The sequence below is a fragment of the Alnus glutinosa genome, chromosome 5, assembly GCF_958979055.1.
Source record: "Alnus glutinosa chromosome 5, dhAlnGlut1.1, whole genome shotgun sequence".
NCBI lineage: Eukaryota > Viridiplantae > Streptophyta > Magnoliopsida > Fagales > Betulaceae > Alnus > Alnus glutinosa.
This window is the reverse complement of record NC_084890.1, coordinates 3,891,598-3,904,529: the sequence shown is the minus strand read 5'-3', so window position 1 is coordinate 3,904,529 and position 12,932 is coordinate 3,891,598. Positions and strand designations below refer to the sequence as shown.

At 38.1% G+C, this 12,932-nt stretch overlaps 1 protein-coding gene across 1 annotated transcript; it reads right to left on the bottom strand.

Moving 5' to 3' along the window:
- Positions 1 to 1,588: 1,588 nt before the first annotated feature.
- On the bottom strand, positions 1,589 to 12,636 carry LOC133868062 (cysteine-rich receptor-like protein kinase 10). Its single transcript, XM_062304864.1, has 7 exons — positions 11,848 to 12,636; positions 3,360 to 3,497; positions 3,130 to 3,249; positions 2,833 to 3,045; positions 2,465 to 2,702; positions 2,001 to 2,151; positions 1,589 to 1,906 (listed from the first exon to the last, which is right to left on the bottom strand). Exons 1-7 carry the CDS (start codon positions 12,623 to 12,625, stop codon positions 1,589 to 1,591), a joined length of 1,956 nt encoding a protein of 651 aa, XP_062160848.1. The 5' UTR covers positions 12,626 to 12,636.
- Between the last annotated feature and the right edge of the window lie 296 nt (positions 12,637 to 12,932).

The window sequence follows — 12,932 nt, the reverse complement described above, 5'->3', positions numbered from 1 at the left end:
ACTCAATAAAAAATCGATACGTGTCCATTATAAAATATATATATATATATATATATATATATATATAAATAAAACTTAAAAGTTATTTTATTCTTTTAAAAAAAATAAAAAATAGCAAATGAGTAATTGTCAAGGGTGGCCTGACTACTTCTGAGGGTGGCACAAGGCCTTCTCTATGTTTGGATTGACCACGTGTCGATTTTCTATTAGCTATAACGTGGTAAACTGACAAAATCTTTTAATTTAGTAGAAAAAAAAGAAGTTTAATGAATTATTTATAATTATAATTTATCACACGAACCCGTTGTGAACTTTATTTACCATATAAAATGATGTATAATTTAGGATAACTCTAAGAATTAGTGATGCAATACAAATGTAATATTGCTGGCATCCACTGTTATTTGCCGCCATAGCATGGATAACCATCAATCATTATTTGACTTTTATAGTTGGAATATTAGAGCGTAATAAAATCGACCACTCAAAAAACATTAGTTGGAATATTAGGTACGTAACTAGCTCTATTCTGCGCAAAATCTAGTTAGTTTGGCTGTCTTTGCTAATCAAAACAAAAGCATTCTCATTGCATCCTTGACCTGTGGTGGTAGTCTCCATTAGCGATGTTAATCCCTCCTAGCCTCCTCTTTTTTCCTTTTTGCTTCTTCCTTCTTTTTTTTTCCTATTAACAGTTTGACTGTTTCTCTTGATGGATTTTTTTTTTTTTTTTTAAAAAAAAAAATTTTATTTACTGCCGAATTGACGATGCGCCATCTGCAAAATATAAAAAATGGTTATTGAAAATTTGTCGGCTAATCTCTGATGGACCGAGAACACTTTAATGCTTAAATCAGTATATTATTTGACAAAATAAATGAAAGAAAAAAAAAAAAGTCTAGAGAGTACCAAAGCTGCTTTCTATTTTTTTGAGAGATACTCTTTTTTACTTAAAAAATCTCCTGAATATGGTATCTTAATGCTTGCCACGTGGCAGGTGAAAGTTGTTTGATCAATAGTGCAGGAGTTTTTTTTTTTTTTTTTTAATAGATAAATGCAGTAAGAGTTATTCTTTATGAAGTGAGCTTAATTGTGCAATTACTTTTCACGCAATAGGCTGCTTGAGTGGGGTTAGGTGTTTTTTTTTTCTTCTTTTATTCTAAGATTGCGTTTGTGTATTGCTAAATATCTAAATAAATGAATAAAAATATTTGTATTTTAACATTCTACTACACCGTATCCCACACATTACACCTATACTATACTGAACCTGTTACCAATTAATGTGTTTTGACTAGTTATTTTTTTACTTTTGTTGTATTTTATTAAACCTTAGCTTGTAGTAGCTGAAAATGAGTGTTCTGAATCTACGTAGTCTTCTAGAAACTTGTTTGTAAAAAGGCTTCTCTTTGTTTTGTATGTAAAAGCTACTGGAAAACTATGTACGGGTGTTGAAAATAAAAAGAAAGAAACAAAATGGAAGAGCCGAGAAAAGAAAAAGTCAACATGTTCAGAAAATCTTTCTTTCCCTCCCCTGTTTTTTGTTCTGCTTTCCTCCTCTGGTTTGCTCAATTTTCTGCAGAACAGCAAACTATCGAGGGTATATTTCAGTAAATGATGCTTCATTAACTGATGGACTTGTAGATTGATCAGACTGCAGGTCCACTGGCTTGTTCGGCTTTGCTCCTCTTCGATTTAAAAATGCTGGCTGCTTTGGTAATGGCAGCGTAACAGAGTAACTGTTAAGCATGAGAACTATTGTCGCCATTGTTGGTCGGTTTGCCGGATCTTCCTGAACGCACAATAAGCCCATTTGGATGCAACTGGCGACCTCATTTCTTGAACAAGAATGTCTCACAGTGGGATCCAACAAGTCCATGGGTGTCCCACTCCTCCATTGTTTCCAAGCCTGCATTCATTCATTCATTCAATATAAGCCCCCTTATTTTATTTTATTTTCATAAAAGCAACACAAAAATTGAAATTATCCGATCCATACTCACATAACTCAGTAGGTCCTCCGCATGTTCTGATTCAGAGACACAGCTGTTATTCCTCCCACTTATAATCTCTAGCACTAGGACTCCGAAGCTAAAAACATCAGACTTTACAGAGTATCGGCCATGCATAGCGTATTCTGGAGGCATGTAACCACTACAAACCAATACCCCCATCAAAACAACAATTGGAGTAAAAAGATGAGAAAGAAAATTATCCAAGGTTGCTCATAGTATCATATGCGTATTAGTAGAATCTAGTGTTAAGCCTCACATTGAGCAAAAATAAATCGAAGGAGTAGTTAATATATATAAGTGGCACCAAACTTTGGAGTGATATCTAAACAAGTATATTAATGTGTTCCTTGTGGACTATTCCATAATCTTACATTTTCCTTTCCCGTAATTCTGACATGAAAAAACACAACAGAGTTTCTATTAATCAAGATTATGCAAAGATAAAAGCTTACTATGTTCCAACAATTTGACTTGTACTTCCTTGAGTTTGATCCACTACAAATATCCTCGCCAAGCCAAAATCTGCAATCTTTGGATTCATATTGCCATCTAACAAAATATTGCTAGCTTTGAGATTACGATGGATAATTCTAATCCGAGAATCTTCATGAAGATAAAGAATCCCTCGAGCTATTCCTCCAATAATCTTGTAACGTGTTGACCAATCTAATTGTCTTCTGTTTATCGGATCTATTATTTTGTCAAAATAAGTCAAGTTAGGATTAAATGAATACCATTTAATTTGTGAAAAGTTCTTCAGCTAATCATGCATTCATTTAGACATAAAATGAAAGGTGAAAAAGAAAAGAAGTGGACAAACCAAATAGAAAGTAATCAAGACTTTTGTTGGGCACGTATTCATAAACAAGCAACTTCTCTTTTCCTTCCATACAAAATCCTAGTAGCCTCACTAGATTTCTGTGATGAAGCTTGGCTACCAATCCAACCTCATTCTTGAGTTCTATTGCAGCTTGCCCATATATTCCAGATAGCCTCTTCACAGCGATTTGTTGTCCATCAGGAAGGGTGCCTTGAAAATATACTCGAACAACGTTAAAACAGTCTTTAGTGTGCATATGAATCTCTCCTAACTTAACATACTAAATAATTCCTACCTTATAAACCGTGCCAAATCCTCCTTCACCAATCTTGTTATCATCCGAGAACTTGTCCGTGACAGCTTCAATCGTATCCAAATCAAATTGCAAGGACTCTATAGTTGTAATTTCAACTCCAGCTACACAGCCAAATAGTAAATAGAATCATTCTTAAAATGAAAAAGTTTCAAGACTTAAAAAAAAAACAATTAATTAGATTTCGTTATCAAAGAATTTGTTTTATCTTCACCATTTTCTTCGAATAAAGTGTAGCATTTCTTCCTTGCTCTCCTCCGAAGGAAGCAATAGGCAATGAAGAAAAGAACCACAGAGACAGAAATTGGGATAACAATGGCAACAATTGTCAGGGACGACATTTTGCTTCCTCCTGCATACAACAATATGTATCATTAATCGACATGCTACAGATCGATTAAGGTAGTTGTTGGGGTGAATGTCAATAAAAAAATCACAGCGGAAATTATCTACCCCTCATTGTGCAAATTAAATAGTCAATCTAGCTAGCATCATAATATCAATTCATCCAAAGACAATGCAGAAAAATAAATCCAGCAATCACCACAAGCAAGACACCAATATTTGTACGTGGAAAACCCTCCGGTGTGAAGGGAAAAACCACGGGACCTAGTCCAGTTAAAACTTCCACTATCAACAATAATAGGCTTACAAATTGTCTTCTCTAGAACAATATCTAGAGGTTATCACCACATCAAGAATACACACATGTTAGAAATAATTTAAACATGAAATTATTTTAACCTAACATGCGCAGCGGAAAAATAAAATACATAGAAGAGTTTCGGCATACCTCCGGCCATTGTTGCTCAAGCACTTTCTTCAGAACTTCTAGGAACAAATATGAGAGATCTTCTAACCTATGCCTATTGCTTGATAGCTATACTGATGGTGTACACAGGCACTCTATTTATAGGCTAGGTCAGGGACCCTCAAAATGGTAAACACCTTAATTGTCTCCTTCCATCAAGGAAACAATATCGTTAATTGATTTTAAAATCAATTAACCGATTCCATATTTACGGTAATCTAAATAAATAGAATTAACCATAATACCGATTCTATATTTACGGTAATCTTAATTAATAGAAATATCTTTAATACCGTATATGTTTATTATTAAAATAATAAACATAATAGACACCGTAAATGTGATATAAAGGCCACAACCAAAAAGGAATAATAATATATACTACATAAATATAATATATATTACATTCTCCCACTTGGACTTTATAACACATGACCATATGGTATTAGGTTCTTTAGTTTTGGCTAATCCTTTTATGGAATCCTCCAACTCAGTTAAGAAGTGTTTCACACGAATCATGGCGGTAAAACCATTATAAAAGTAGGTCGTCCCTTCCATGTATCACAATGTAAACCACTCCTTACATGAGTACCTTATGGATAATCAAGCTTTATGAATGAACTTCCTATAAGTCATTCGGGTCCAACTTTATTTATCCTCATGGATAAAAAACAAATGTGCACAATAAACTTTATTTCATTAACTTTATGTCTATAGATCAAAAAGGAGTACAAAGTGAATCAACAAGTCCCATATGGTCCACATGACCTTTAAACTGTTTTACCGGTAAACCTTTTGTCATGGGGTCCGCAACCATTGATTCTGTACTAATATGCTCAATAGAAACTTCATGTCTCTTAATGTTATCCCTAACACTAAGATACTTGATGTCGATGTGCTTACTTCTGCTTCTACTTTTGTTATTCTTAGAGAAGAAAACTGCAGCAGAATTATCGCAAAAGATCTTAATGGGTCTTGCTATTGAATCGACAACCTTTAGTCCACCAATGAAGTCTCTTAACCACAATGCCTGTGTAGTGGCTTCATAGCATGCAATGAACTCTGCCTCCATGGTAGATGTAGCAACTATAGTTTGCTTGCTGCTTTTCCAAGATATAGCTCCTCCAGCTAGAAGAAAGATATATCCTGAAGTAGACTTTCTGCTATCTACACATCCAGCAAAGTCTGAATCTGTATATCCAAAGACCTCCAAACTATCAACTTGTTTGAAAGTCAAACTGTAACCCTTGGTTCCTTGCAAGTATCTCATGACCCTCTTGGCAGCTTTCCAATGCTCTAATCCCGGATTACTTTGGTACCGTCCCAGTATTCCAACCGCTAATGCAATATCAGGTCTGGTGCAGACTTGAGCATACATCAGGCTTCCCACTGCAGATGCATATGGGATACTTTTCATCTGCTGTTGTTCCAACTCATTTTTGGGACACTGGTCTTTACTGAATCTTTCTCCTTTAGAAATAGGTGCCACACTAGACTTACAGTCACTCATCTTGAATCTCTCTAAAACCTTTTCAATGTAGGCCCTCTGAGACAGTCTTAAAACTTTCTGTTGTCTGTCTCTGTGAATCTCTATGCCAATGACATAAGAGGCTTCACCCAAATCCTTCATTTCAAAGCTTTGAGAGAGTAACTGCTTAGTTTCATGTAGCAAACCTAAATCATTGCTTGCAAGTAGAATATCATCTACATACAGGACTAGAAATATCACTTTACTCCCACTGACCTTAAGGTATATACATTGATCAACAAGGTTCTCAGTAAATCCAAATGAGGTAATAACCTTGTGAAACTTAATATACCATTGACGGGAGGCCTGTTTTAGTCTATATATAGACTTCTTTAACTTGCAAGCTTTCTTGCTATCATCATCGAAGCCTTCAGGTTGTTTCATATAAACCTCTTCATCAAGATCCCCATTCAGGAATGCTGTTTTCACATCCATCTGGTGTAACTCTAAGTCAAAATGAGCTACTAATGCCATGATTATTCTAAATGAATCCTTCTTTGATACTGGAGAGAAGGTTTCATGGTAATCAATGCCTTCCTTTTGAGTGAAACCCTTGGCCACAAGTCTAGCCTTATATCGTTCAACATTACCAGAAGCATCCCTTTTGGTTTTGTAAACCCATTTGCAGCCTATGGCTTTAGCTTCTTTTGGTAAGTCAACGAGATCCCAGACTTGGTTTTTGGCCATGGATTCCATCTCTTCCTTCATGGCATCGTACCATAGTGTGGAGTTATCCCCACTCATGGCTTGTGAAAACATACTTGGATCAGCCTTAGGTCCAACATCAAAGTCAGACTCTTGGAGGTATACAACATAATCTGTAGAGATTGCTGGTCTCCTTATTCTAGAGGACCTTCTTAATTCTACTTCCTCTGCATTTTGCAATGGGAGAGTAGATTCATTATGAACCTGTTCTGTATGAGTTGGTTGTTCTAGAACTGGTTGTGGCTCAGGAGGATCAAATTGATCTCCTTGTTCTTCATGAGCCGGTTGTTCTAGAACTGATTGTAGCTCAGGATAATCAATCTGATTTTCCCTGAATACAATCAATCTTCCTCTGAGAGGAGGAGATTTGGCCAACTCTCGTGCTTCCACTAATTCTATCCTTTGTGGATGAGCACTCCCACTAGGTTCAGCATCCTCTAGAAACTTAGCATTTATAGACTCAACAATCCTAGTACTGTGAGAAGGACAGTAAAACCTGAATCCTTTTGAGTTTTCTGCATAGCCAATAAAATAACCGCTGGTTGTCCTTGGGTCAAGTTTCTTCATGTTCGGATTGTAAATCCTCACTTCAGCAGGACAACCCCATATGTGTACGTGATTTAAACTTGGTTTCCATCCAGTCCATAATTCAAAAGGTGTCTTGGGGACAGCCTTGGATGGAACTCGGTTTAATACATACACGGCAGTCTTTAAGGCTTCACTCCACAAAAACAAAGGTAATTCAGAATTACTAAGCATGCTTCTGACCATGTCCATAAGTGTGCGATTCCTTCTTTCTGCAACACCATTTTGTTGTGGTGTGCCAGGCATTGTGTATTGGGCAACAATACCTTCTTCTTGAAGGAATCGCGCAAATGGACCGATCATTTGTCCCTTTTCTGTGTACCTACCGTAGTACTCTCCGCCTCTATCAGATCTTACGATCTTGATTCTCTTTTCCCTTTGTTTCTCCACTTCCACCTTATAGGTTTTGAAGGCATTGAGCGCTTCAGCCTTGTCATTTAGGAAGTAGAGATACATATATCTCGTATGGTCATCAATAAAAGATATGAAATATCTTTGACCATTGAGGCAAGGAGTAGAAAAAGGTCCACAGATGTCTGTGTGTATGATTTCTAGAATCTCAGAACTCCTTCTGGCACCTTTAGTGGTCTTGTTGGTTTGCTTTCCCTTTATGCAATCCACACAAGTACCAAAATTAGTAAAGTCAAGAGTTTGTAAAACTCCATCGCTTACTAATCTTTTGATTCTCTCTATGGAGATATGTCCCAATCTCCTGTGCCATAGCCAAGCGGAGTTCTCATCTACAAGGTTTCTCTTTATGCCAATATCAGTATGCAACGATAAATAATTGTTCTCAAAGTTGGGATCTAAAGAAAGTTTGTATAGACCATCAATTTTTATTCCACCACCAACAAAATTATTATTTCTAAAAATACTGAAAATTGAGTTAATAAACCAAAAACCGTATCCAAATACATCAAGTTTTGAAATAGAAATTAAATTTCTAGAAAATGATGGAATATAAAAAACATTCTCAAGGTCTAGTACATATCCAGTTTTCAAAATAAGTCTGTAGGTCCCAACTGCTACGACCGGTGAGAACAATTTATTTCCTGAGTAAACACGTTGCTCACTTCTTATCGGCTTCCTTGTTTTGAGAAATCCCTGCAATGTATTCACAATGTGGATTGTAGAACCAGAATCAATCCACCATGTATTGCAAGGAGCCTCAACAAAAAAAGATTCATGGCATACAAAAGAGATGAGATTACCTTTCTTTTCCAGCCATTTAATGTATTTCTGGCATTCTTTCTTCATGTGCCCCTCCTTCTTGCAAAAGTAACAAGCATCCTTATTGCCTTTGACTGACAGCTTGTTTCCTTTCTTGGAGTGGTGGGCAGCCTTGCCTTTCTTAGTCTTTGCTTTAGTACGAGCAACCAAGTGAACACTTTCCGGTTTCTCGTGTTTCAATCTCTCTTCCTCTTGAACACACATGGTCAAGAGTTCATTAATTGACCAGTTATCCTTATGTGTGTTGTATGAAATCTTAAAGGGACCATACTGAGGAGGAAGAGAGTTGAGAACCAAATGGACCAAGAAGGATTCGGAAATCTCAACCTCAAGGGACTTTAATTGAGCTGCTATATCCCTCATTTCCATGATGTGCTCACGCACACCTTTGGAACTGTCGAAGGCTTGACTTGATAGTCTCTTCATTAGAGTGCTGGCCATGGCTTTAGTTGAACTCACAAACTGTGCTTCAACGGCTTTCAAAAAATCCTTAGCCTTAGAACATTCGGGGATAGAACCCCGAATGCCTTTGGCAATGTGAGATTTCATAAACATTAAGCTGAGGCGATTGGATCGCTCCCACCTTTCATGTTTAGCCATCTCTAGTGTAGTACTAGTATCCGTTAAAGCGGGTGGTTCATCCGTCCGGAGTGCCATGTCTAATTCCAAACACCCTAATGTAAAGAGTAAGTTCTCTTTCCATTCAGCAAAATTATTGCCATTGAGTTTTGGAACATGAAAAGTACCGTCAAATAATCCAGCAGGTATAGCTGCAAGAACCAAGGAAAAACAAAACTACTTAAGTGCTATGAAGTTACTTTAATTTAAATCAGCCAATGCTAATTTAAATAGTAAATTTCAACCTACCTTTGGGCAAAGGTTGTAACACGCATGAAATTTACTCCTTATTAATAAGACCAATAAATTTAAAATATTAATAAATAAAAATTCCCCGTACCTTTGGGCAACCGAGATAATTTTTATTTTTAATACTAAATTTATTATCTTATTCTAATTAAGTCAAAAAAATAAAAACCATCCCTTTGGGGATAGGTAATTAAATTTATGAGTTAATTACAATACGATGTTAATTTTTCCATATGAAGTTCATATAATTAAACTTGATGCAATTATTATTCAAAATTGAGATGCTTTGGCTCTCTCAAATTATCATAATAATTGCGACTTCATTAACATCTAATAACTTTATAGATGCCCACAAATGACCCTAGGAACAAAACAAACCAACATGTAAATGAGGTAAACAACATTCTCCAAGGTGCAAGCAGATGAGCTCCCAGGAAAGTGAGGGGGGTCACATCGGACACACTTAAATCCCAAGACTTTCCTTGCCAGAACTTTCCCCGACATTGCATTCTCAGATAGCGTCATAAACCCACACTGACATATTAGGTTTTGTTAATTATCCCTTAGGTCTAGGCATCAAACAATTTATAAATATACAATTATGTATTAAACAAATTATTTCAATACATAATAATTTAAACCTCAACCCTAATAAAAGATATTAAGATAACACACTAAGCTTATAGCCTAGCCTAATGGTTTAGAATGTGGCTTTAGGCCCTTTTACACTAAGTGAACCCAAGTTCTAAACCCCACAAAGCCCCTTTTTTTTTTTTTTTTTTGTTGAACAGGCCCAATTCTGGATTGGGCTGACCCACGGGTCAGCCCACTTAATGTCAGGTTGGGTTCTGGATACGGGTCAGCCCACTTGATGTAGGATTGGGTTTTAAACCCTACCCGATTAACGACCCGACCCGACCCGTCTTTTTCAAGATGGGTTGAGAAAACCCTAAGGCTAGAAAAAGACCCAGCCGCCGCCCTTGTCCTCTCCCGCCGTCGCCCCTTTCTGCCGCCCCTTATGCGGCGGCCAAGAGAGGCCGCCGCCCTTGATGACCACGGCGACCCTTGTGGGTCGCCGTGAACTGAAGACGCAGCGGCCAAAGGGCCGCTGCTGTCTGGGACAGCAGGAACGGCGACCCAAAGGTCGCCGTTCACTGCACAAGCAGCGGCCGAAAGGCCGCTGCCCAGGATGCCGAAACGGCGACCCAAGGGTCGCCGTTTCCCGCAGTGGCAGCGGCCGAGGAGCCGCTGCCCGGGTGCTGGAACGGCGACCCAAGGGTCGCCGTTTATCGCAGAGGCAGCGGCCAAAGGGCCGCTGCTCGGGTGCTGGAACGGCGACCCAAGGGTCGCCGTTTCACTGTAGAAGCAGCGGCCTTGTGGTACCGGATTGGCGACCCAAGGGTCGCCACTTTTTTTTTTTTTTTTGTAGGGGCACCCGAACGGCAAACCAGATTTTTTGGGGCAAAACTGTAATATTAAAACAATGAACAGTAAATCACAGAAATCATGCGTTTCATCACAGTATCACAGTATACACAATATTCTGAATTGCAATATTGTGTGAACAAAAATGATGAATAATAACAAATAATAATAAAACTTATTCAATATTGACAACAAAAAATATTTGATTCAATATTGATAACGCATAGTAAACATATATGCTAAGCAAAATAGCACAGAGGCAGGCTCTGATACCACATGTTAGAAATAATTTAAACATGAAATTATTTTAACCTAACATGCGCAGCGGAAAAATAAAATACATAGAAGAGTTTCGGCATACCTCCGGCCATTGTTGCTCAAGCACTTTCTTCAGAACTTCTAGGAACAAATATGAGAGATCTTCTAACCTATGCCTATTACTTGATAGCTATACTGATGGTGTACACAGGCACTCTATTTATAGGCTAGGTCAGGGACCCTCAAAATGGTAAACACCTTAATTGTCTCCTTCCATCAAGGAAACAATATCGTTAATTGATTTTAAAATCAATTAACCGATTCCATATTTACGGTAATCTAAATAAATAGAATTAACCATAATACCGATTCTATATTTACGGTAATCTTAATTAATAGAAATATCTTTAATACCGTATATGTTTATTATTAAAATAATAAACATAATAGACACCGTAAATGTGATATAAAGGCCACAACCAAAAAGGAATAATAATATATACTACATAAATATAATATATATTACAACACATTCTTGGATTAAAACATAAATTCATCACTATAAAAGTGGATTCCAACAACAAAGAAAGGTCTCACCAAGTGGGGATGAACAACCGAGTAACTAGAGAGAAAGTCCAACGATCGACACCAGTCAATGCGTAGCCCTCGTTGTCAAGAACAACATACTGAAATTTCATCAAGATCGGACCATAGATGACTCTCTAATCTCTAATGGAAATGGCTATGTGAAAAATCACATATTTCTCTCCTCCCTCTCTGTTTTTGGACGAAGCTCACTCCCTCCAAAACTGTTTCTTTTCTCCCTCACACGGCTGTAAAACCAGCCAGCCTTCCTTTCTTTTCTCCTTTTTTTTTTTTTTTTTTCATTTTGGACGCAGGTCACGCATTGTGCGTGACCTGTTCCTGGCCAACAGAAACAGAGGCGCAGCCTCTGTTTCTTTTGGCTCAAGGGTTGGTCCCCCACGTAGGAGGGACCACCCAACAGTAGTCCATTGTCAGAACTACTGCTTTCCTGCGTAAATAGCAATATCAGACAGATTATACAGCAGTGGTGGCCCAACCTCAAAAGCTACAGGCCAGAACCATAATATATCACATGGTAGAGTCATCTCCGTTGCGATTAGTTTTTAAGTTCACATTTATGGTTAGAGACCTTGGTGAAAAGAGGTCAGAGTACAAAAATTCTTAAAAATCCCAGATTTGGGGGAAAAAAAAAATCCAATTTTTACAACAAATTGATGCTGTTATAGAGAATCAGAGTATTTTTCATACCTGGAGCAGGAGGAGGAAATGCAGGCGATGTAGCTGTGAAGTTATAAAATGGGTAAAATTCATATCTAATATTACAACTTGGTAGCAGAACCCTTCCGCCTTGTTTTCCACCACAGCACATAGGCAGACCTCCTATGGCGCTTTGGAAACATAATTCGCAATCGGACAGAGTCAGGTCCGGCGTGCACTGCACGAGGCTGTACAGCTTCTGGGAACTGTTGAACGCCTCTTCCTCCGTCGCAAACTTCTTGGCCGTCAAGGAATTGGACGCAAGGGTCGCCAGCGAATTCATTGTCCTGGCCAACAACTCGTTGAAGCGGTCACTCTCTGCCTCTAGGATAACCTGCGTGCTCGACATGGATACCGCGGGCACTACGGTTACGGTGGCGAAGATGGGTTGGTTGGAGTAACGTAACAAGTACTCGTCGTACCATATTATAGCCACTTTGTCTAAGGGGCAGCGTCCTAGTATCTCTTTGGTTGCGTTGGCAACGCAGTCTTGACAGGCAGTGGTGTTGACATCGCCACGGCACAAAAAGAGCCCGGAGACCTCGCCAGCGGAGGCGTTGGAGAACCCAGTGGCCCGTGTGGCGTTAGAGGAAAGAGAAGAGAGGACGATGTCGAGATTGGATTGGTAGGTGCTGTTGGCGGTGAAGAAGGTTGAGTTTGAGCAAATATGAGAGTTGTAAGTGGGTGCTGCTTCATTGCCACTGGTAAGGCTAAGCAACAAAATCACGAAGAGAGACGAAAGGAATATAAGAAATTTGAAAGAAGCCATTTTTGGGCAGGGTTCGTTCATCTCTGTTAATCAATATCTCTTGTCTCTTCCATTCCATGTTTGTTTCATCTTTTGTTTTGGTTGCGTAATAAGTTCGTCAATGAGACGCAGTTACGACGAGGACACGTGTGGTGAATCTGGTCAACAAAAGCAGCTTTGACCTTTTTTTTTGCTTTTAGTTTGAAAAGGAAATTACAATATTACGTGTCGTCAAAGTCATAACTCGATCCAACTTTTATTCAAACTTTCTATATATTATTAGTGACATTGATGTAGCAGGTGAGAACTGACAAAATCACATTTTATT

Excerpts from the sequence above, each read along its gene's own strand:
- LOC133868062 (XM_062304864.1), bottom strand. The coding sequence starts at position 12,625 with ATGGCTTCTTTCAAATTTCTTATATTCCTTTCGTCTCTCTTCGTGATT. Across the intron at positions 3,250-3,359 it reads CACTTTATTCGAAGAAAATG|CTGGAGTTGAAATTACAACT; the intron begins GTGAAGATAAAA and ends TTGGCTGTGTAG. Across the intron at positions 2,703-2,832 it reads TCTTGATTACTTTCTATTTG|ATCCGATAAACAGAAGACAA; the intron begins GTTTGTCCACTT and ends ACAAAATAATAG.